Raw genomic sequence first — 24,543 nt, forward strand, 5'->3', positions numbered from 1 at the left:
CTAGACAGTATAATCAGGATTTCACTGATCTTCAACACACATTGGCCTCCAGTGTTATATTTTTCATGGATCTGTGACATAAACTTTGTGTTGGCTCAGTTCAAACCAAGGTGAAAGGGACCCTTACGCTTGCCAGCCTAATGTATTGTGTTTGTTATAGGTACCAGGTGTAAAACGGAGGCATTGACCAGCCATTAGGAATGAATGCGCCGGTAGACTGATATACATTATGCATCATAACTGAGTTATCAGACAAATAAAATGGTGCTTCAACGGCTAGATCGAAACTACGACTACCCGATGGCCGTTGTATGCTAGTTGTCCTCACCAGCATCGACCAGACGATACAGTGATTGACATCATGAACATCGGTCCACGCAAATGGGATACGCGCAGAAACCTATGGTTGTGGGTTCGAATCCCGGGTCGCCCCGATTATGTTTCTAGGTTTGTCAGCACCATACCCGTGCTCGTGAGACCTGCTTCACTTCGGGCTTTCCTCCCACATTAAGCTGACACGCTGCGATATAACTGGAATAATGTTAAAAGCTGCGTTAAAACCCAACTCACCCGTTCACTCAATTCCATAACTGAACATTATTGATGTATATAATCAGAAACTTATACACCTCTACTATTGCCGAAGAGTGACCGTAAGGCATTCTCCCACGCCGGGCCATTAACCGTACTGTCATACAGACCTTTAAAGAAATATATCCAATACAACCCATACAAGTCTATGATATTTGGCAAGTCTACATTACTCCAGTGTCTGAAAATGAAGAAAATCTCTGAGCTCCTTTTTATTATATTCTATAACTTCACTTTAAGAACACTTCATTTCATACACTAGGTGTTAGTCGAACATTATCGCTGTTGGCACCAGTGGGCCCGGTTTAGCCCGAGAGTACGCTCGAGTGCTCTGTCCGATATCCCCGCATGACCCCTACACCTGTCCCCCTCCCGCCACTTCCTCCCAGGTCGACTGGTGTGTGTGTCCAGTAAAAGCTGACTCCTGGCAGTCAACAGTGGAATTGATTCAGGATACACAGCTCGCCAATGTCAATTCGGAATGGACCCAGAACGTAGGAACAACCCCTCGCTGTCTGTGCCAGGATTACGACGGGCTACAAACAATGGCCATTCACAACCTGGAAATAGAACTGTCGCGCATATTTTTAGAACGGTTAAGTTTTCATTGTCTTCTGACAAACTAATTACCCTGGGGGACATATCTGAAACTGTTTCCACATAGTCTAGTCTAACAGAAAGGCTGTAGCACAATGTATTGATGGACCGTTGACACGAATAAGACGCCCAGGGTTTGCTTAGCGATAAATCGGTTTGTAACAGGATTTCGTCAAATAATCAATAGGTTTCACTTGAAATGACAGATATCTTAAAGTAAAATTAAGATATACATATTTAGAATTCGATGTTTTCGCCATTGTTACATGCTAGTTTAGATATGAATTAATCGACACTCAATATCACCGAATAATATCTTGAAATGGTTTTTTTTGCAATTTTCTATCACTATCACACCAAAAACGTAAATAATATCAATATTTTTATTGATATATTAAAAGGAAATTGAGACTTCCTGAGACTTGCAATGCATAATCAGGTGTAGACCCGTGAAGACCCGGGGTAGAAACGGTCTTCAGCAACCCATGCTTGCCATAAAAGGCGACTATGCATATCGTAAGAGGCGACTAACGGGATCGTGTGGTTGATGCATGTCATCGTATCCCAATTGCGTGGATTGATGTTCGTGATATCAATCACTGGATTGTCTGATCCAGACTCGATTATTTAGAGCCTGCCGTCATATAGCTGGTATATTGCTGATCATATGTGCGGAGTTAAACAATAAACAAACAATCAAACAATCAGGTGTAGTGCACTGCGAACCCATGTCTCCACCGTTGTAGACGAGCGACCGATAGTGAACAACACGGAATCGTTAACAAGTGACTTTCGTTTTGTGTGAGTCCATTGGAGTATGAATGTTCAAGCTCCAATTAACTAACACAAAGTCAAAGCCAATGCTTATATTTTTTTTATGTCACTAGTTTATACATCAAAGGATGTTGACCTAGATCTACACTTGTGACTTCAAGTTCACACTGACAACCATACAACAACCTGCGGTAGCGCGGAATAACGTGGTTCCCCAAAACGAGAGGTGACATGAGCGTATGTATGCTCAACTTGCTTTACAAGAACAGCTGTTGTAGTTTGTTTACCTGAAATATATTCCAATAATATGCTCATTGAGTGCGAAAGTTAAGAACGACCTCAGTAAGGTAAGGTGAGGTGAAATTGGGTTTAACGTCGCGTCCAAGATTATTGCACTTATAAAGCTACGTGCATGCACGTGTGTGTGTTTGTTTGTTGCTGCTTGTACTAGTCCGGACTGATGCCGATTTATACTGCTAGCTCACTGAGATACATGTTTAACATGAATACCCCACTCAGACACAGTATACTGACTCCGAGCCGACCAGTCCTTGTTTTAGACCCCTTAATGCCGAGCGCCAGACAGGGTAACAACAAGTACCATCTTTTAACGTCTTTTGGTATGACGCGGGGGATCGAACCCCGGACCTTCCGCTCTCCGGGCGGACGCTCTACCACAAGACCACGGAGGCGGCCACTACCTCAGTAAGTCACTCACAATGACAGCGCGTCGTAATACATTTACATCAAGTGCAAGACGTTAAAATGGCCGACACTATAAACGTGACGGGAGAGATTTTTGAAGTTGTTGATGAACTTGTGGCGGATATAAGTGTTAGTCATGACTGATCAGTTGGCCGATCAATGAAAGGTGATTATAAAGATGTGTCAAATAAATACTAAGATATATTCATTGATTGCTGTAGACTGTAACTGTCAGTCCAGACACGGTTCGAGTCGATACTACGATAGTGGATGTGCATTTCTTCACTTCGTTCGTTAGAATGGGTTGTAGAGTTGTGATAGTGACAACTAGAGACCTATATGGTATAGTCATATGCCCCTTAAGTACGACTAGATACCTATATAGTATAGTCATATGCCCCTAAAGTTCAACTAGTTACCTACATGGTTTTGCCATATGCCCCAAAAGTATAACTAGAGACCTATATGGTATAGTCATATGCCCCTAAAGTACAACTAGAGACATATATGGTATAGGCATATGCCCCTAAAGTACAACTAGAGACCTATATGGTATAGTCATATGCCCCTAAAGTACAACTAGAGACATATATGGCATAGTCATATGTCCCTTAAGTACAACTAGAGACCTATATGGTATAGTCATATGCCCCTTAAGTACAACTAGATACCTATATGGTATAGTCCTATGCCCCTTAAGTACGACTAGAGACCTATATGGTATAGTCATATGCCCCTTAAGTACAACTAGAGACCTGTATGGTATAGTCATATGCCCCTTAAGTACAACTAGAGACCTGTATGGTATAGTCCTATGCCCCTTAAGTACGACTAGAGACCTACATAGTATAGTCCTATGCCCCTTAAGTACAACTAGAGACATATATGGTATAGTCCTATGCCCCTTAAGTACAACTAGAGACCTATATGGTATAGTCCTATGCCCCTAAAGTACAACTAGAGACCTATATGGTATAGTCCTATGCCCCTTAAGTACGACTAGAGACATATATGGTATAGTCATATGCCCCTTAAGTACAACTAGAGACCTATTTGGTGTAGTCATATGCCCCTAAAGTACAACTAGAGACCTATATGGTATAGTCCTATGCCCCTTAAGTACGACTAGAGACCTATATGGTATAGTCATATGCCCCTTAAGTACAACTAGAGACCTATTTGGTGTAGTCATATGCCCCTAAAGTATAACTATTGACCTATATGGTCTTGCCGTGGACCTTGTCATACAGTGTCTCATTGCCTTGTTGTGTCTCATTGTCATACAGTGTCTCATTGTCTTGCACTGGATCATTGGCATGCAGTGTCTCATTGTTGTCTCGTAGTGGATCATTGCCATGCAGTGTATCATTGTCTTGTATTGGATCATTGTCATGCAGTGTCTCATTGTCTTACATTGGATCATTGCCATGCAGTGTATCATTGTCTTACAGTGGATCATTGTCATACAGTGTCTCATCGTCACAGTAATTTCTTGTTCGACAGTGTCTCATCGTCTGAAAGTGTTTCATTCTTTGACAGTGTCCCCTTGTCTTATAGTGTCTCATTGTCTTACAGTGTCTCATTTTCTTGTAGTGTCTCATTGTCTGACAGTGTCTCATTGTCTGGCAGTGTCTCATTGTCTTACAGTGTGTCATTGTCTTGTAGTGTCTCATTGTCTGACAGTGCCTCATTGTCTGGCAGTGTCTCATTGTCTGGCAGTGTCTCATCACATTTACATCCGACCCAAAACATCAGACAGACTGTGTCATGTGAAGTATACGATTACCTTCACTTGTCATATGTATAGCCTTGTAACTCCGTTTCATTTCCATTTTGTCCGTCTCATGAAAAATATGATTGATGTTAGACGTCCGTTCCGGGAAAGGTTAATTTGACACATACTGTTTCTTGCCCGTTTCACTCGTTCATTATTGATAAGTATATCCTTCCTTGTAGTTGCATCTTTTCTCGTTCAGAGTAAGGATATGATATATAGATGAACATTTGCTTACTTAGCTCTCCAACTTCTAAATGCCACACAAAGAAGCTATTTCTCGTTCACCAAATCTGTCTACTGTTCCCCATAATGTGAATGTGTGCGTGTCTACTGTACCCAGCACGTGCATGTGTGTTTATTGTTCTCAGCAAGTGCATGTATGTCTACTGTACCCAGCACGTGCATGTGTGTTTATTGTTCTCAGCAAGTGCATGTATGTCTACTGTACCCAGCACGTGCATGTGTGTTTATTGTTCTCAGCAAGTGCATGTATGTCTACTGTTCCCAGCACGTGCATGTGTGTTTATTGTTCTCAGCAAGTGCATGTATGTCTACTGTTCCCAGCACGTGCATGTGTGTTTACTGTTCTCAGCAAGTGCATGTATGTCTACTGTACCCAGCACGTGCATGTGTGTTTATTGTTCTCAGCAAGTGCATGTATGTCTACTGTACTCAGCACGTGCATGTGTGTTTATTGTTCTCAGCAAGTGCATGTATGTCTACTGTTCCCAGCACGTGCATGTGTGTTTATTGTTCTCAGCAAGTGCATGTATGTCTACTGTTCCCAGCACGTGCATGTGTGTTTACTGTTCTCAGCAAGTGCATGTATGTCTACTGTACCCAGCACGTGCATGTGTGTTTATTGTTCTCAGCAAGTGCATGTATGTCTACTGTACCCAGCACGTGCATGTGTGTTTATTGTTCTCAGCAAGTGCATGTATGTCTACTGTTCCCAGCACGTGCATGTGTGTTTATTGTTCTCAGCAAGTGCATGTATGTCTACTGTTCCCAGCACGTGCATGTGTGTTTACTGTTCTCAGCAAGTGCATGTATGTCTACTGTACCCAGCACGTGCATGTGTGTTTATTGTTCTCAGCAAGTGCATGTATGTCTACTGTACCCAGCACGTGCATGTGTGTTTATTGTTCTCAGCAAGTGCATGTATGTCTACTGTACCCAGCACGTGCATGTGTGTTTATTGTTCTCAGCAAGTGCATGTATGTCTACTGTACCCAGCACGTGCATGTGTGTTTATTGTTCTCAGCAAGTGCATGTATGTCTACTGTACCCAGCACGTGCATGTGTGTTTATTGTTCTCAGCAAGTGCATGTATGTCTACTGTTCCCAGCACGTGCATGTGTGTTTATTGTTCTCAGCAAGTGCATGTATGTCTACTGTTCCCAGCACGTGCATGTGTGTTTATTGTTCTCAGCAAGTGCATGTATGTCTACTGTTCCCAGCACGTGCATGTGTGTTTACTGTTCCCACAGGATATGTATGTGTGTCTTTTGTTCCCCAGGATATGTATGTGTGTCTATATATGTGTCTACTGTTCCCAAGGATGTGTATGTGTGTCTACTGTTCCACAGGATGTGTATATGTGTCTACTGTTGTTCAGTAACTACGCGCGTGTCTACTGTTCCCCAGGATGTGTATGCGTGTCTTTTGTTCCCCAGGATATGTATGTGTTTTTATATATGTGTCTACTGTTCCCCAGGATATGTGTGTGTTTACATGTGTGTTTACATGTGTGTCTACTGTTCCCCAGGATATGTATGTGTGTTTACATGTGTGTTTACATGTGTGTCTACTGTTCCCCAGGATGTGTATGTGTGTTTACATGTGTGTTTACATGTGTGTCTACTGTTCCCCAGGATATGTATGTGTGTTTACATGTGTGTTTACATGTGTGTCTACTGTTCCCCAGGATGTGTATGTGTGTTTACATGTGTGTCTACTGTTCCCCAGGATGTGTATGTGTGTTTACATGTGTGTTTACATGTGTGTTTACATGTGTGTATACTGTTCCCCAGGATGTGTATGTGTGTTTACATGTGTGTCTACTGTTCCCCAGGATGTGTATGTGTGTTTACATGTGTGTTTACATGTGTGTTTACATGTGTGTATACTGTTCCCCAGGATGTGTATGTGTGTTTACATGTGTGTCTACTGTTCCCCAGGATGTGTATGTGTGTTTACATGTGTGTTTACATGTGTGTCTACTATTCCCCAGGATGTGTATGTGTGTTTATATATGTGTCTACTGTTCCCCAGGATATGTATGTGTGTTTACATGTGTGTTTACATGTGTGTCTACTGTTCCCCAGGATGTGTATGTGTGTTTACATGTGTGTCTACTGTTCCCCAGGATGTGTATATGTGTCTACCGTTCCCCAGGATGTGTATGTGTGTTTACATGTGTGTTTACATGTGTGTTTACATGTGTGTTTACATGTGTGTTTACATGTGTATTTACATGTGTGTCTTCTGTTCCCCAGGATGTGTATATGTGTCTACCGTTCCCCAGGATGTGTATGTGTGTTTACATGTGTGTTTACATGTGTGTCTACCGTTCCCCAGGATGTGTATGTGTGTCTACTGTTCCCCAGGATGTGTATATATGTCTACCGTTCCCCAGGATGTATATGTGTGCTTACATGTGTGCTTCCTGTTCCCCAGGATGTGTATGTGTGTTTACACGTGTGTCTTCTGTTCCCCAGGATGTGTATGTGCGTCTACCGTTCCCCGGGATGTGTATGTGTGTCTTCTGTTCCCGGAGCTGACACATGTGTCAACTGTGACCACAACTGGTTCATGGTCTGGGCTGAATGTGCACTACACGAGTCAACTAAACACATGTCGTAGGCGATTCTGTTCATCATGTGGGCGGCGACCGACAAATAGTCCATGGTCGCTGCAAATAAGAATAGCCTGCAACATCTAGATATGTTATATAACGTGATAAAATATTAAATCAATGCGACATGAATAATATATTTATGTCACCGATGCTATATTATGGGCAGAGAGAAGAACACTGTAGTTGATTAACCATAGTGAAGCCTATCACCCCCACGGGGACGGGGATACTCAGAGTGACCCGGGGACGTCCCAGAGCTACACCTGGTGGATGGTTGGGATTCAGACAGTGATCCGTGTCCATGATGCGCGGCTCCCTTGTTTCCAGGTGTAGTGAGTGGAGACCTGCACTTGTCCGGCTGCGCGACCCCTAAGGACGGCTGCTCTACCAGCGTGCGGTGACCAGTGTTTACTTTCACCCTACAGAGAACAATCAATGCGTATGTTGGACGAGTCAACATGATGTTGTCAAGTGACACGAGTTGAGTAACTCGGGAACCCCGTCTTGGGATTTCCACCACTGGTATTTCAGCACGTTTATCTGAAACTTGGTAACTCGCCCGGCAGTTGTGCATGCCGGGGTGCACGGGGTCAGATCGGGGACACGGTACACGTATTTGGGGTCGGGACACACGGGAGGCTGTCACTGAATGACCCTCCGGGCCTCAGGCAGCCACAGTGTATAGTTTGACCAGGTAAGAACTTTAATATTCAATCTTTATTCAATCAGTAACGATAAATGTCAGCTTTAATGATGTTCGTTAACGTACGGAGGGTAGTCGTGTGGTCAACATGTTCGCTCTGCGGGCCGAAATTCCGACTCCGGCTCCGGCTGCGGCTCCGGCTCCTTGCGTGGGTGTAATGTGTGATGCTTATTCTTGATGTCCCCTGCTGTTGATGTGCAATATTTCTAAAAGTGTTTGAAATGAAGCATACACGGTTAACGTACAGAGCTGCGTAAGGATGGCGTGATAGGGGACATTGAGAAAGGTTCTAGTTCATTGCTAGTGTGTTTATGTATATACCTGTCACCAACACAACCATTGTGAGCTAAGTAATGGTTGTTGGTCTTGCCTACTAGGCCCCACGCAAGTCATTACTTATATATATGCAGTAAAGTACGGTTATAACGAACTCAAAGAGACTACTAATATTAGTTCGTTATAACCGTATTTCGTTATAAGCATATATACAGTATAACTACAGCAAATAGTCAGGACTAAAAAAGTAAGTTCGTTATATCCGTCAGTTCGTTATAAGCGTGTTCCTTATAACCGTAGTTTACTGTATAAGGTCAATGCCAGAGAATAACCAGGCTCGATTATCAGCGGAAACATACTCCAGTTGGGCAGAACAGGTAAAATAGCTGTGAAAACTATATGAATCCATCACTGAATATCAGTGATAACACCAGCATAGACTTACTCCTATGTGTGTACCCATGAAGGTCCGGGGTAGAATAGGTCTTCAGCAACCCATGCTTGCTGTAAAAGGTGACTATACTTTTTCGTAAAAGGCGACTACCGGGATCGGGTGGTCAGGCTCTCTGACTTGGTCGATGCATGTCATCTAATCCCAATTGCATTGATCGATGTTGATGATGGCAATCACCGGTTTATCTGGTCCAGACTTGATTATTTAGAAACCGCCGTCATATAGTTGGAATATTGCTGAGTGCGGCGTTAAACAACGAAACAGAAATGTAGGGTTTTACGAACATACAATCGTTCACACATGCTGGATGTCCCGATTCAAATATGTTGTGGATCAGAAACCATTGCTTGAAACATATATTCTGTCTCAACACAAAAACGTCGTATTAACATGCTGAATCATTTGAAATCCGCTATAAAGTCATAATGTGTGATAACCGAGTTGAAAAATTAGCCTTTGGACTAAATACCCCATTAATACTCAGTATGTTCATATAATTAGCATTAAAACCACACTTCGTATGTTTTGTGGTTTAAAGATTGTGTATTCGAAAAACATCTTTGGTAAATCATAATGACATAAATATGTTTATTTGAATATATAAATTGTGTTTAGCTCCAACAGTTTGTGGGTCGATGTCACAGGGGAACATTGATGATAAAGTACAGGCTGTTCTTGTATTTGCACTAAATACATTCTTTTTATTTACAGCATCGTTTATTTCGTTTGAAAATTATTATTTTTTAATTTTTTTTAAATTAACGAAAAATAACAGGCAAAAGCGGGAAGGCAAATTGAATAGAAATTTCTGATTGGTGGATCCGACAAATTTGTACCTATTGAGGTTTTAGGTGAGAAGCGAGCCATTCTCTGTATAGGGTCAGGGCTTATTGTCACTTTTCCCAAGACGCCACGGACCTACAGCCTAGCGATATGATTGAAGTGGGAGATATACCTCCATGGATGTGTACAAGGTCGTACGTAGAGGTACTTTCAGGAGTGACTCAAATCTAAACACATTGGGTGTAAAGTACAGAGTTTTGAAATCTAATTTTCCTGGGCTCGTCATAACGTGGCCATACCATAAGGAATGTTATCCCTATAGCATAGAGGCCTCCAAAACACATACACTTCATCTCACAATACCCCCATGACGACTGGATTCAATAACGTGTCATGTGAGGTGACGTCTAAATGGAACTACTGTAGCATCACAGAGGGTTGGGAGGCGAGGCGAGATGAACGTCGCGTTTAAGATTATTGCGCTTGTATAGCGACGTACATCCACGTGTGTGTGTGTGTGGCTGCTTGAACTAGTCTAGACTAATGCCGATTTTTATAGTGGTAGCGCACTGAGATACTTTGACGTAGTTTAACATGAATACCCAACTCAAACACAGTATACTGGCTCCGAGCCGACTTGCACTTGTTTTAGCCCCTCAATGCTGAGCGCCAGGCATGGTAACACCAAGTACTATGTTATACAATGTAATGTCTTTTGGTATGACGCGACCAGGGATCGAACCCCTGATCTTTCGCTCTCCGGGCGGATGCTCTACCACTGGACCACGAAGGCTGTAGAAGGTTGTGAAGGGTGGGAGGTAGACCTGTTTCTGGTGAGATGCGGGCGAGGGTAGCCCAGTGATAGCTCAGGGGTAGCTCATGGATAGCACAGTTGTTCACCCCGTACGGTCGACTAAGGGTATTTTCTGTGAATCGTTTAGCTGGAAAACTCGAACAAGATGCCTCATGCACCTTCATGCTTAGATCGAGAACGCGGTTGGTGCCAGATTGTTGTTCGGGATAACTCGAACAAGGTGCCTCATGCACCTTCATGCTTAGATTGAGAACGCTGTTGGTGCCAGATTGTTGTTCAGGATAACGCAGTGTTTGACAGACAAAGTGTGTTTTGTAACAATATCCGTGTATTATGTACTGTAGAGGATAGAGTGCTCTGTTAAGTTTGCTGGGGTTCATTTGTAACTCTCGCGCTGACCCCACGCACGACAACGTGACTTGCCTTGAAGTACCAACATTGACATTACCGATTTCGATCAGGTGTAAAATAAATTTAGATTAAATTGAGAGAAAGGCTGTAAACGATACTGATTGTCTGAGTTCGATATGGGTAATAGCAGAAGTATCGTACGTAATTAAATATAGCATTAAAGGTTATCAAAATGGAACATGTACATTTTTCATACAGAGGAAGTTTTGTTATGAGGCACGATGCTCATTGCTGTAATCAACTGCTTGTCCATCTTGTGATGCATCACTGGAGGCTATGAGGCACCTGATGGGCAGACTCCCTGCATCATGGGGGAAGGTGCTCGTTTACTCTAGTTCTGTCTGCGTCATTGTCACCTTCAGGAGTGGTAAACCCGTGCATAGAACAGGAAGATAGGCTCCTGACACGCAAACAAAGGAAGTTGCATAAACCACCAATTAACATCTCCGAGCCAGAATACTATTATAAATCCAATTATTTGCAAATATAAATACCTTAGTTTTAAACTACAATTTGTTTAAACAGGAATCGTTAACTTTTCAAAAATAAATGTAATGACGATAATTCTGATGGCTTGAAAAAAAGAAATTATTTCTCAATGCTTCCAGCTTTTCCAAACCGTGCATATTGAGAAAATATGAAATGCAGTTGCCTGTATTATTTATGGGGTTTATATTCTTAAACTTAGTACTATTATTTCATATACTCTCAGTTTCATGTGTTTACCGTAGTGAGTGGGTGAGTGTGACGTCATGGCGGAGAACCTCTGGGTTATACCCATGTGGACTATCGAGACCGTGTTTCCGGCTTGACGAGTGAACACATTCAGGTACGTCGGGTAGGTCTCGTGGTTGCAGCGGTCGTCACGCTGAAGCCCTTGTTTCGATTCCAATACAGAAACAATAGCCTCATCCTTTCGTGAACAGCTGGTATTATCAATATTTGATAGTGATTCATAAACACATGGTATGTCGGAATCGTACACTCGAGGATTCTTATGACCTTTATTTTCTTTGTTGCATATGAAACATTTTACTGAGCAGAGCAATAAATCTTAGCCTTCTTTAGGATAATGTTCGCGTTCTGGGCTCCGTTCCTCAAAGACGATCGTAACTCCGATACTTTATCATAGACTTACGGCAGTCTTTGCGCTAAGATCGCTTTGTGGAACAGGACCTGGACTCAGTATATTGACGCTCACGTTTTCATTCGTATTAAGTCCAAACACCTTGAGATGGCCATCACACTCCTTGGAGGGATATTTCTGAAAATGAGACACCGCTACTGGCTTGAAATAGTGCTTGGTAGAGCAGCTTCAGGCGAATGGTTACCTGACAAACAGGCCTAATGAGAGAATGTTTTAAATGTTCACCGATGGGTTGGTGTTGTAGTAAATCAAAACGTCCACGCCTGAGAATAATCAGTCTCGATAATTTGTAGAAATAAATAATCGTGTCTGGACCAGAAAATCCAGTGATAGACACCATGAGCATCGATCCACGCAATTTGGATACGATGACATGCATCAACCAAGTCGGTGAGCCTTACCACCCGATCCCGTTAGTCGCCTCTTACGGCAAGAATAGTCGCCTTTTACGGCGAGTATGGGTTGCTGAAGACCTATTCTACCCCGGATCTTCACGGTCCGAAAGGGCGGTTGATAAGCCTAGTGGTTAAAGCGTTCGCTCGTCACGCCGAACTCCCGGGTTCGATTCCCGACGTGGGTACAATGTGTGAAGGCCATTTCTTGTGTCCCCCGCCGTGATATTGCTGGAATATTGCTAAAAGCGGCGTAAAACCATACTCACTCACTCACTCACGGTCCGAAAGGAATATGAATGGATTAGTGATGAAGGCTAAGCTTGTCATTCCCCGCCGTTAGTACCTGTCTCTCATTTTCATATGGCAGTAGAAATGCTGTCTGGCGTTTGGCAACAAACTTTTTTAATGCAAATTATGTGATAGGCTTTAATTACTTTTTATGTGCATTAAGAAGGTTGAGTACCGTGGCATTCATCAACAAACACGTCTTTATTGACTTCATCTCATGGTTTCTTTATGATAGTATTATATAACAGGAGCATGGGTTGCGCCCCTAAGTTGTGACAGAATCCGTCTATCATGGCTTCGAATCGCGGGCTCGTACCGATTATGTCCCTTGGTGGTCTAGAGGCACGTGTTGTCCTGTATCGAGGTGCGCACATTAAGCATGACTGTAACCTTTGTTCGTGGGTTCTTATCACAGACAAGTCCTGACTATGTTTCTAGGTTTGCCAGCACCATGCCCGTGCTCGTAAGTTTCACCAAAGGGGTAAACGCCAGAGATCTGCATCACTTTGAGCTTTCTTCCCATATCAAGCTGACACGCCATGATATAACCAATGGGCTGTTCAAAGCAACGTTAAACCTATCTCACTTACTCACTCACTCACTGCTTCGATGCCCTACAAACAGTGACACGCGTCTATAATCTGCTTTTCTGCTATGTATACTGACACGCCTTGAACTACTGTTCCAAGGGAAAATAAAAATAAAATCGATTTTATTTTAGATTATACAAGCACGTGAAAGGCCTGTCTTGGAGCGCATCAGTCGTTGACATATAATAATACTAACACACTCTTAATCAATACCTGCCAGTCATGTTTACACGTGAAGTCACTCAGCAACATGAAACGGCTCATCCGACACGCATCTCAGGTCTTGGAGATGATCGATATTTAGATCAGTCGATTACCCCTCGATTGATTGTTGACAACCTTGTACTTGATGACATGTTTGTTCTGATGACGTGTGTTGTCTCACTGACCAAGTTGTGCAGTTTGCAGAACAAAATGACGTATTTCGTCATGGTATGTTTACAACTGGCGTCCAAAATTAGTATGAATAATTATTGTTTTAAAAATGTCATCTTAATATCCTCGCAGTTTCCATGATGTATGCAAGCAGCATGTTAGCTTTCATTCATAAACCTGAACCCACGTGAACCTTCCCGGTCAATTATAGATCGCTTGTTGCAATGCTTGACAGATTATCTTATCTTGGCGTCCCATTATCTGACTAATTCTGCAGCATCATGTTGACGGGTTTTTTTTGTGTTGAGTAGGCGCTACTGTCAATTACAGACAACAAACACACAATATCAGGTGCAACTGTGTAACATGGCGTGTCAGAAGCTGTCACTGGTACAGTGATGTAACGTGACATTCGGTCCAGTGTTGTCACGCGTCCGGTGATGTAACGTTACAGTCGGTCCAGTGTTGTCACGGGGACTGTGACGTGACAGTCGGTCCAGTGTTGTCACGCGTCCGGTGATGTAACGTGACAGTCGGTCCAGTATTGTCACGGGTGCGGTGATGTAACGTGACATTCGGTCCAGTGTTGTCACGCGTCCCGTGATGTAACGTGACATTCGGGCCAGTGTTGTCACGCGTCCGGTGTTGTAAAGTGACATTTGATCCAGTGTTGTCGCGCGTCCGGTGATGTAACGTGACATTCGGGCCCGTGTTGTCACGCGTCCGGTGTTGTAAAGTGACATTCGATCCAGTGTTGTCGCGCGTCCGGTGATGTAACGTGACATTCGGTCCAGTGATGTCACGCGTCCGGTGATGTCACGTGACATTCGATCCAGTGTTGTCACGCGTCTGGTAATGTAACGTGACAGTCGGTCCAGTGTTGTCACGCGTCCGGTTATAAGACGTGACAGTCGGTCCAGTGTTGTCACGGGGACTTTGATGTGACGTGACAGTCGGTCCAGGGTTGTCACGGGTACAGTGAGTTGATGTGACTGTCGGTCTAGTGTTGTCACGGGGACTGTGATGTGAGAGTCGGCCCAACGTTGTCACGAGTACGGTGAGGTGATGTGACAGTCGGTCCAGGGTTGTCACGTGTACGGTGAGTTGATGTGGCAGTGGGCCTAGTGTTGTCACGAGTACGGTGACGTGACATTCGGTCCAGCGTTGTCATGGGTACGGTGAGGTAACAGTCCAACGCTGCCCGGATGCATGACTGTCAGATTTTGTCACGGGTGATGTGATGTGCGTGACAATCAGTCAACATGTATGTGTTATCGGACGGTTAAAATTACTACACATCATTATATATATGAATAGATTCGACATAAAATCACATGCTCCCTTTAAGCGAACGCCCACCACTAATAGTGGCCTTGATACTGGTCCGCCCACCTACTGCAGAGAAATGTACACTTTTGCTGAATTAACGCAAATCTGAGCGACCATCCTCTCAATGCAAGCAGCGCCAAGTGTTGGACATCGAGGCTTCACGACAAGGGTTTGTTGAAACGCTGTGTTCGGCGTTTGTCCGTATTTATCTCTGTGTAACTCCCAAGCCGTGAAAGTAAATGTGGTATTAACAATGCTTGGTTACGAGTAAACAATGCTCCTCCTTTCCCTAGCGATTTCCGAAACAATCCAATATTAATAGCCTCCCCTTTCTTAATTAAACCGGTGATAGCATCGCTCCATGCTGGATTCAATAACGTGAGGCGGCCGACAGGGGGGCCTTGAAACCAGGAGGTTCTTGCACAAGACTCCACAGAAACCATTCCACGGGGGCTCATATAGTCTCTGACATCTTATATTACACAATATCCTTCTTGACTCTAAAAATATAAAAAATTCCCTCTGCTGATTTCAGAATAGAGCTAGCTTGAGCTGGCTAGACTTGCTTTTGTATGCATTTCTAGATTATTATATTTTCATAAAATAAATATATTCCACGGTCATAGTGCAGGACTAGGGTTCATATACAACCGTGCAAAAAAGCGTATACACCCATTTTGTTTGATGGTGGCTAAAATGAAAAAAACAAGAAATGGTTATTCGGTGGTGATGTATTTGATGCGGGTATCATAGGCGATATTTTGTGCGACTGTGTATGACAGTTGCTTGGACTCTGTTGGTTTCGTTTTTGAAAGAGATGTGAATGTGAATATCCTGTAACAAATTCGTTTCTAATTTTAATACAACTTGCAGAACCGTCCGTAATGGCGAATTTGTATTTCTCTCATTTTAATTCGATTGAACTGCCAGTATGTGGTAACTAAACTCGTACATGGGTTCTGTGTAAATGCCAATAGTGTGGTAACAGTGCTGGAACCCTATATCAACCCTTATAAGGATCTATGGCCCCATCGCACCATTCCCGTGCCTTTCACCAAATCAGAGAACGTCCGCGATCTGTGGCGCTTCGGGCTTTCTTTTTATTTCAAGTGTGTGAGGATGGTTTTACGCCGCTTTTAGCGATATTCCAGCAATATGAACACGGAAATGGGCTTCATACATTGTACCCATGAGGGGAATCAAACCCGGGTGTTCGGCGTGACGAGCGAACACTTTAACCACTGGGCTACTCCTTCGCCCCACATAACACTGACATATCGTGATAGCATTGAAACATTCACTCAGATTGTCAATGTTGATAAGTCTAGGAAAGGTAGGACAAAACGAAAATGATTACTCACTTATCAGCTGTTAGTTATCAGTAACAACAGAAGTTATCAGTAACTTGATCGCAGGTAATAATGCAAGTCATCAAGGCACCAGGTATCAAGACACATGGACAGATATGCATACAGGTATAGATGACAGTGTGCACTGTTGACATACCTGCCACTACCATAGGACGAGATGTGCACGCCGTTATATTGATACTATCCAGCCCAGCCTTCGCTTCATTTACATGCATCTATCAACCACTACATATTTATCTTTGGACTTGTAAAACTCTTTGTTCGCGGGGGGTAGAAGAGATACGTTTACAGAAGTATTCCGAGGATCTGATTCAGTATCTCCGTGTGTATTTACTTGTGAATCTACAAATCAATACGTGACGAGGGACACCCCCCTGTGGAGACCCGCGCGGGGCAGCGTACATCAGGCACTAGGTAGACATACCGGTGCAAAGTGACCAGGGGGACAGGCGGTGGAGGGACATCGAGGGACAATTTACTTATGCTGGCATGGGTAAGGTATTGTTTCTGTCTTGGACGATTAAAATAATGTCAATTTGTGTGTCTTCTTAGAAGCAAAACAAGTTGCAGTCAAGTTTATTTTATTTTGTCTTGTGATATATTATGTACCTTTGAAATAACTTGGGAAGAAATGATCGCTTGTCTCTGACAGTTTTTCGTTGATACTGTTCCGCCTCGGTAGTTCTCATACCGATGTTACCACGAAGCGTTTTGACAGTTTCCTTAGTCCGAATGTATATGTAAACTAGAAAAGAAAGTATACATCCATGTTTGGTGGTAGCTAAAAATAAAACAAATAAAAACTGGTTATTCAATGGTGATGTATTTGATACGGGTATCATAGCTTTGGACTTTAAGTGCGGAGTGTTTCGGCGACTGTTTTCAGCCTAGTAACACTTATCCTTGTAATTTGTTGGTCTAATCCAAGTGTATACTTTCTTTTGCCTGGCAGTTTATTTGATTTGTCCGACCTGAATATATCGCACCACATTGGATATCATTATATTGCGTGATATCACACTTTATATCATTATGTATCATTGTCACACTTCGTATACCAACCACTGTATTGCTTTAAAACGCATATCGCGGTATCGTGTATCATATCGTATATCACTGTATCACATAGCATATACATGTATGTGTATGACATTGTATACCCTTGTATCACATCGCATATACAGTAAACTTCGTTTATGACGAAAACGCTTATAACGAACTTACTTTTTTGTCCCGACTTTTTGCTGTAGTTATGCTGTATATATGCTTATAACGAACTACGGTTATAACGAACTAACATTAGTGGTCCCTATGAGTTCGTTATAACCGTAGTTTACTGTATATGTATCACATCGTATATCAGTTTAACACATCGTCTATAACTATATCATATCGAATATCAGTCTATCACATCTTATTTAGCTATATCACATCGTATACCATTGTACCACATCGTATATCATTGTATCACACAGTATATCACTGTATCACATCGTATTTAACTGTATCATGTCGTATATCACATCTTATTCAGCTATATCACACCGTATATCACTCTATCACATCGTGTATCATTGTATCACATTGTATATCCTTATATTACATCGCATATCATGGTATCGTGTATCACATCGCATATCATTGTATAACATCGTATATCACTGTATCACATCGTATATCATGGCATCACATCATATCATTGTACCACATTGTATATCCCTGTATTACATCGCATATCATCGTATCGTTATCACATCGCATATCATTGTATAACATCGTATATCACTGTATCACATCGCATATCATTGTATAACATCGTATATCACTGTATCACATCGCATATCGTTGTACCACAACATCTTATTCAGCTATATCACATCGTATACCACTGTATCTTATCATATCATTGTATCACATTGTATATCCTTGTATTACATCGCATAGCATGGTGTCGTGTACCACATCGTATATCATTGCATCACATCTTATTTAGCTATATCACATCGTATATCACTGTATACATTGTATGTCTTTGTATCACATTGTATATCCTTGTATTACATCGCATATCATAGTATCGTGTATCATATTGTATTTGCCTAAAACACATCGCAATTCACTAGATTACATCGCATACCTCTGTACCACATCGTATATCATTGCACCACATCTTATTTAGCTATATCAGATCGCATATCACTGTATACATTGTATGTCATTGTATCACATGGTATATCCTTGCATTATATGACATATCATGTATCATACTGTACTTGTCTGAAAACACATCGCATTTCGCTGGATTACATCGTGAATCAGAGTATCACATCGTATATCACTGCATCACACTGTATATCTGTGTATCACATCGTATATCGGTGTATCACGTCGTATATCTGTGTATCACATCGTGAATCAGAGTATCACATCGTATATCATTGCATCACACTGTATATCTGTGTATCACATCGTATATCGGTGTATCACGTCGTATATCAGTGTATGCCTTTGCTGAAGGCGTGAGTGTTCTCTGCATTGTCAGTACACGGAGCTTGTTGTGGGAGTATTAGTATTTAGTGGAACTTAAGTCAGATATCTCTGCCGTGATTGCAACAGTACCTGTATAAGTGTTAGACTAACATGCAGGCAACTAGGGACTCCCACGTCTCCTAGAGTGGAAAATGTGTTGAGTACAGGCTGCTGAACAGGGGTTAATGTTGTATACAAGATATTCTCACAGGTATGTGAGGACACGTCAGAGGTGAGGTGAAATTGGGTTTAAAGTCGCGTCCAAGATTATTACACTTATATAGCGACGCACATGCACGTGTGTGTGTGTGTGTGTGTGTATGTGTGTGTGGCTGCTTGTACTAGTCTGGACTGATGCTGATTTATGGTGCTAGCCCACCGAGATACCATGCCACAGTTTAACATGAATACCTAACTCAGACACAGTATACTGACTAAGAACCGACCAGTCCTTGTTTTAGCCCCTTAATGCCGAGCGCCAGACAGGGTAGCAACAAGTACAATCTTTTAACGTCTTTTCATATGACGCGGCCCGGGTTCGAACCCCGGACCTTCTGCTCTCCGCGGACGCTCTACTCTTGGGTATGCACGAAATTATATACAAGTGTATTTGTCTTGGTTTAATTGCTTTCAAAATATTCGTTCCATTCAACCGCTTTCACTGACAGTGTGCCAGGAATACGATCAGAGACAATGTTTAGTGAAGCGTTGTAGAAAACTCATTTGTTGGTACTCCATTACCCTTGTGAACGGCCGCAGTGTTGATACTGCCGTGCGTATAGACAGCTATAGTAACAATGGGAAGAGAAACAATAGATGTGAAACGCGCGAGTTGCCGCCATGTAGATGATGTATGGGACACGTAGTGAAGTTGACGTTGTTAACAACACGGAGACACCAGCCCGGGAGAAGAAAGACTGGACACACCACGTAATATGGATCCTGTCGATTGACTAAACGAAATTCCAATACGACTCAACGCAAATGGAATGTATTTGTTCGTTTGTAAATGATGTTTTATGTGATCAGGGTATTATTCATACGTAACGATGTACTGTAAAGCGTACCTATTACTGACGCACCGTACTCTAACACTGGAGCATTGTATACCGTGGTTCTGTTTTGTATGCAACAGTTTGTAAGCATATATCGACGCTATGTCCGCTGTTTCTATTCACAGAAAATAGTTTAGTCGACTTTTCGGATTGATATTGCAATTCAATTGAGTTGAAAGAACCACGATTTGAATTAATTGGGTAGCTTTATTGACAGAGATTACAGTAGAGGGAAATGTGGCTTTAAGCGACCCAACGCATTCAGTGCATTACTTTCCCGTGGTCGTTGTATATAAAAACCCGAGATTGTCCGAATGTCGACAGTTGAGACATACTTCGGGATTTAAATGGTGCGACAGTAACCGAGGAGGTGTATACATCATGGTCGGACAATTAAAATGGGATTGTATTCTGTCAGTATGCTTGTCGTAAGAGACGACTAACGGGATCGGGTTGTCAGGCTCGCTGAGTTGGTTGATGCATGTCATCGATCCCAATGGCGTGGATGGATGTTCATATTGTCAGTCACTGGATTGTCTGTTCCAGACTCGATTATTTACAGGCCTCCGTCGTATAGCTGGAATATTGCTGAGTGCGGCGTTAAACAGCAAACAAACAAACAAAACGTATCGATTCGTGTAAACCTGAAAGTGCTTCTCATGATACTATATCAACAATATCTGACGCGCCAAACGTCATTCTATTCCAGCAAAAGACAGCAATGTAAGACACAAAACATGTTTTATTTTTTTGCAGCACGTAACACTATAACATCACTAGCGCGCTCTGCCATAAGCACGGAGAAAGCTATAGCTGGACTCGGTCCCTGATACTGCGGTCGTGTTGTAGTTGTGACAAGATTATTGACCCGCCACATCTCACGGAAGGGCGCTGTGAGAGTCAGATAAGGCCGTTTCCTCTTGAGATAGTGAAGGGGGCCGGGGTACAGTCTGTGTTTACCCAGGGAACGCTAGACACGGGCTTAACACACCTCCACTACCTCACGGCAACCCGTTTAGAGATATTACCCCAGTTTTCACGGATTATGCGGATTTTCAACTTGAACAGTCGCTAAGAGATTCACTTTTTAACCGGGTGATATGATCCAGTGTTTCGGGTTAGCCAAGGGAGAGAGGTAGTACTACCACGGATAGTGTCACCCGGGTAAGTTTAGATGGTCTCAGTGTTCACAAACACACGTGTTTCAGGTGAGGCTTTGGTCTCGTGACACCTAACAGTAGTGGCGGTACAATCCTGCCACTCGAACCTCGTATATATATTCTTTATTCTACTGTACCTACTGTTTGACGTTTATGTTGGATATCTACCACAATGGTATTGTTGTTGTGTGTGACGTATTTACTATAAAAATGAACATGTATTATTACAGCAATGCACTAGTACGTCTGGTCTGTCTCACAGAGGGGCGGTCGGGTAGCCTAGTGGTTAAAGCGTACGCTTGTCACGCCGAACACCCGGGTTCGATTCCCGACATGGGTACATTTCATATGAAGCCCATTTCTGGTGTCCCCCACCGTGATATTGCTGAAATATTGCTAAAAGCGGCGTAAAACCAAACTCACTCACTCACTGTCTCACAGTCTAGTCTAGAACGTCTAGTCTGTCACCATATTATTTCCCTTCCAGCCCTTTCTGTAATGCAAAAGCCCTAATTGAAGCAAGTCTAGATTTTCTCAAGTTCAAGTTTTGAATCTCCCATCTCACTTTTCAATACAAAATTAAATTCAATTTAAATGGATTCATTTTGTTTCTATCAAAATTATATATTCTACCGACTAAGCATTAGTCAACAGTACGTTTTATCGCAGTTCACCGATGAAAATCGTTACAGGTATTGGTTACGTACGTCTGAGACATATATAGGACTATTATCTGTATATCGTGTAAAGAATGGGCTATGTAACCTCCTCTTTAGGCTGTAAACGTGAACAATATCAATTCTGTTTGTCCATACTGACGACGTGGTTTCGAGTCAAAGGTACGCTCATCTGCGTTAAAGATGTAAAAAGAGAGTATTGCCTCCATGTAATCAACATTTACATGCTCCGGGAAGGATTAGTGGATTGGATGCAGGGATCAAATGTCGTTTGATTCCCAAATATATTATGGGCTTCGCTTTCTTAATGCTATAGTGGGGCGGTCGGGTAGCCTAGTGGTTAAAGCATTCGCTCGTCACGCCGAAGACCCGGGTTCGATTCCCGACATGGGTACAATGTGTGAAGCCCATTTCTGGTGTCCCCCGCGTGATATTGCTGAAAGAGGCGTAAAACCATACTCAGTCTGTAATGCTACAGTTTTGACGCACCCTCTAAATCATGTTTTTCAATACCGCAATGGAGCACGGGTCTCTCGTCTAAGGCGCCGCAATTCGCTGTGTGGAGTTGCGCCCCTTGAATCGCGAGGTTCGAATCCAGGTTAGCCCAGATCATGATTCTGGGTTTGCTAGTATCTTATCCGTGCCCGTGGGTCTCACCAAAGGGGTAAACATGTCAGAAATGGATCATTTCGGGTTTTGCTTCCACACCATGCAGAGACGCCGTGATGTGTCAAAAACAGCGTTAAAACAAAGTCACGCACTCATACAGTGAACTTTCAAATAACATTTGAATGAATGGTTCTGTTTGACTTGGTTTGCCTGACGGTTACTATTAAGTGTAATTTCCATAACATGACACCCTTGGTGTAACTCTGAGTTGCACATAACAATGTCTCTATTTTCAGGTCGTCACGACATGGCTAAACTTATTGCCGATGTGACGTTAAACTTGAACTCACTCACTCACTCGTTTTCCAGGTGTGGTAGAACGTCACACTGACCCCCTGAATGTGGTGATGCGCGAACCTGGACGATTATCTGAGATGACCGTGACGTCATCCCTGACCCCTGCCCAACACCTCCCCGACAAGGTGGTGGATGTTCCCAAGGATACCATCAAGAACTTCGCCCACACCAAGAAGGTGGGGAACTACCTGCTGGGCAAGACGCTAGGGGAGGGGTCGTTCGCTAAGGTGAAGGAGGCCCTGCACATCCCCACGGGAGAGAAGGTAATACCGGCATGACGACATGAACACATTATACATACATCGACACAGAGACTGTTTTGTTTGTTTGATGCTTAACGCCGCACTCAGCAACATTCCAGCTATATGACGGCGGTCTCTAAACAATCGAATATGGACAGACAGTCCAGTGTTTGACATCATAAGCATCGATCCACGCTACTGGGATATGATGACATGCACCAACCAAGTCAGCGAGCCAGACCACCCGATCCCAGTAGTCGCCTCTTACGACAAGCATATTCGCCTTTTACGGCAAGCATGGGTTGCTGAAGACCTGTTCTACCCCGGATCTCTACGGGTCAGTTTGGTTGCAGTGTTGGGAAGGGGTTTGTCTTGAAGTTGTGGTTTATGCCACAGTATTTCAGGTATATCATGACGTATAGACACAAACAGGAATTTATCAGTATCAGGGACATGTCACCTGTCAGATGCTCTGCTGTGAGATTAGAGTTTGTTGTGCCTAGTTTGGCGAGGTATAAACATGTTATCGTAAAGTCTCGTTAACAAGTAGCGAGTAAATCGTAGTTAAAAAGACAACGAATAACTTCTTTGATAGGCGTTTAAAAGTTGGAGTACTTAGTAAGGATAAGCATCTATGGATGAACAACTTCTTTATTACAATCAAGAGCGACGTTTCGGTGTAGGTTCAAATACTTGATTGATAAAGGTGTTAGAACCTACACCGAAACGTCGCTCTTAATTGTAATAAAGAAGTTGTTCATCCATAGATTCGTATCCTTACTTAAAAAAGACAACGAGACAATGGGAGACCGGAGTTAACCGAAGTTAAAAACGAAGGGTGGTGGGTGTAGGGCGGTGCTGTTAAACCGAAATTCGAGTCAAACGGGGATCCGGTGTTAGGCCAAAGTTTGAAATATACGGGGCCCGATCTTACATCGTCCTACCGATAAGGATACCCAATCGACCCACTTATACTCGATATATCGGTGTATCGAGTAACGCAAGTTCGAGTTGACGAGAGTTTACCGTGTTTCGCTTTCCAACATGCACTGTTTTTTTGGCAACTGCAGAAATGCTTCACTGTTCGCGTTGCTGTTTACATCTGCCGTGTCGTAAATATTATATTAGCTCGGAGGGGCAGGGAATGTAATCAATGACTATTAACTCCTGCCTTTCAATATTTCGCTACAAGGTGCCCGTTACTTTTTCGAGTGTCTCCCCAGGGGTGAGAGTGGCCTCGGTAGGACCAGGTGATTAGGTTCAGATCACATCTCGCGTTCACCTGTCCCTGTTGATGTACAGCAGCATAAGGCATCCATCGTTACAGCGGTGAGAAAAATGTCGCCCTGAACCTAATGCCCAGATTCCCATCATAACAGTGACGTGTACCGCAGCCTTCCCTGACGTCTTCTGCCTCGGGGCGGGCAGCGTTGGCAAGATTCACTTCCTGGTTGACCTTATGACAATACACCGTAAATCCCGCACATCCTATGTCAATTAGCCTGTTTCCAGGATCAATATCTTCAGATTATTGGAGACTCACTGAATAATCTAGTCTCCTATTGTGCTGCAAATGTCAGAACTTAACTTGTTGACTTGTGGCGTAATGAGGACCTGGCTCTGAATGTGTTCCCCGAATGGGTTGCCTGAATGTGTTCCCTGTATAAGTTGCCCG

The 24,543-nt window shown here is 42.9% G+C and overlaps 1 protein-coding gene across 2 annotated transcripts in view; it reads left to right on the forward strand.

Annotated features, from left to right (window-relative positions):
- Window positions 1-16,664: 16,664 nt before the first annotated feature.
- The window catches only part of LOC139474116 (hormonally up-regulated neu tumor-associated kinase-like), a 33,888-nt gene continuing 26,009 nt past the window's right edge, over window positions 16,665-24,543 (forward strand). The window contains exons 1-2 of one of the 2 annotated variants that reach the window (XM_071256988.1): window positions 16,665-16,732; window positions 22,639-22,889. In XM_071256988.1, coding sequence (XP_071113089.1) covers window positions 16,729-16,732; window positions 22,639-22,889 — 255 coding nt within the window. In that variant the 5' untranslated portion in view covers window positions 16,665-16,728. Of the gene's footprint in view, window positions 16,733-20,722; window positions 20,988-22,638; window positions 22,890-24,543 lie in introns of those variants that run through there. The other variant, XM_071256989.1, reaches the window with a different exon arrangement.

The sequence above is a fragment of the Haliotis cracherodii genome, unplaced genomic scaffold (assembly GCF_022045235.1).
Source record: "Haliotis cracherodii isolate W230 unplaced genomic scaffold, xgHalCrac1.p SCAF_3, whole genome shotgun sequence".
Classification (NCBI taxonomy): domain Eukaryota; kingdom Metazoa; phylum Mollusca; class Gastropoda; order Lepetellida; family Haliotidae; genus Haliotis; species Haliotis cracherodii.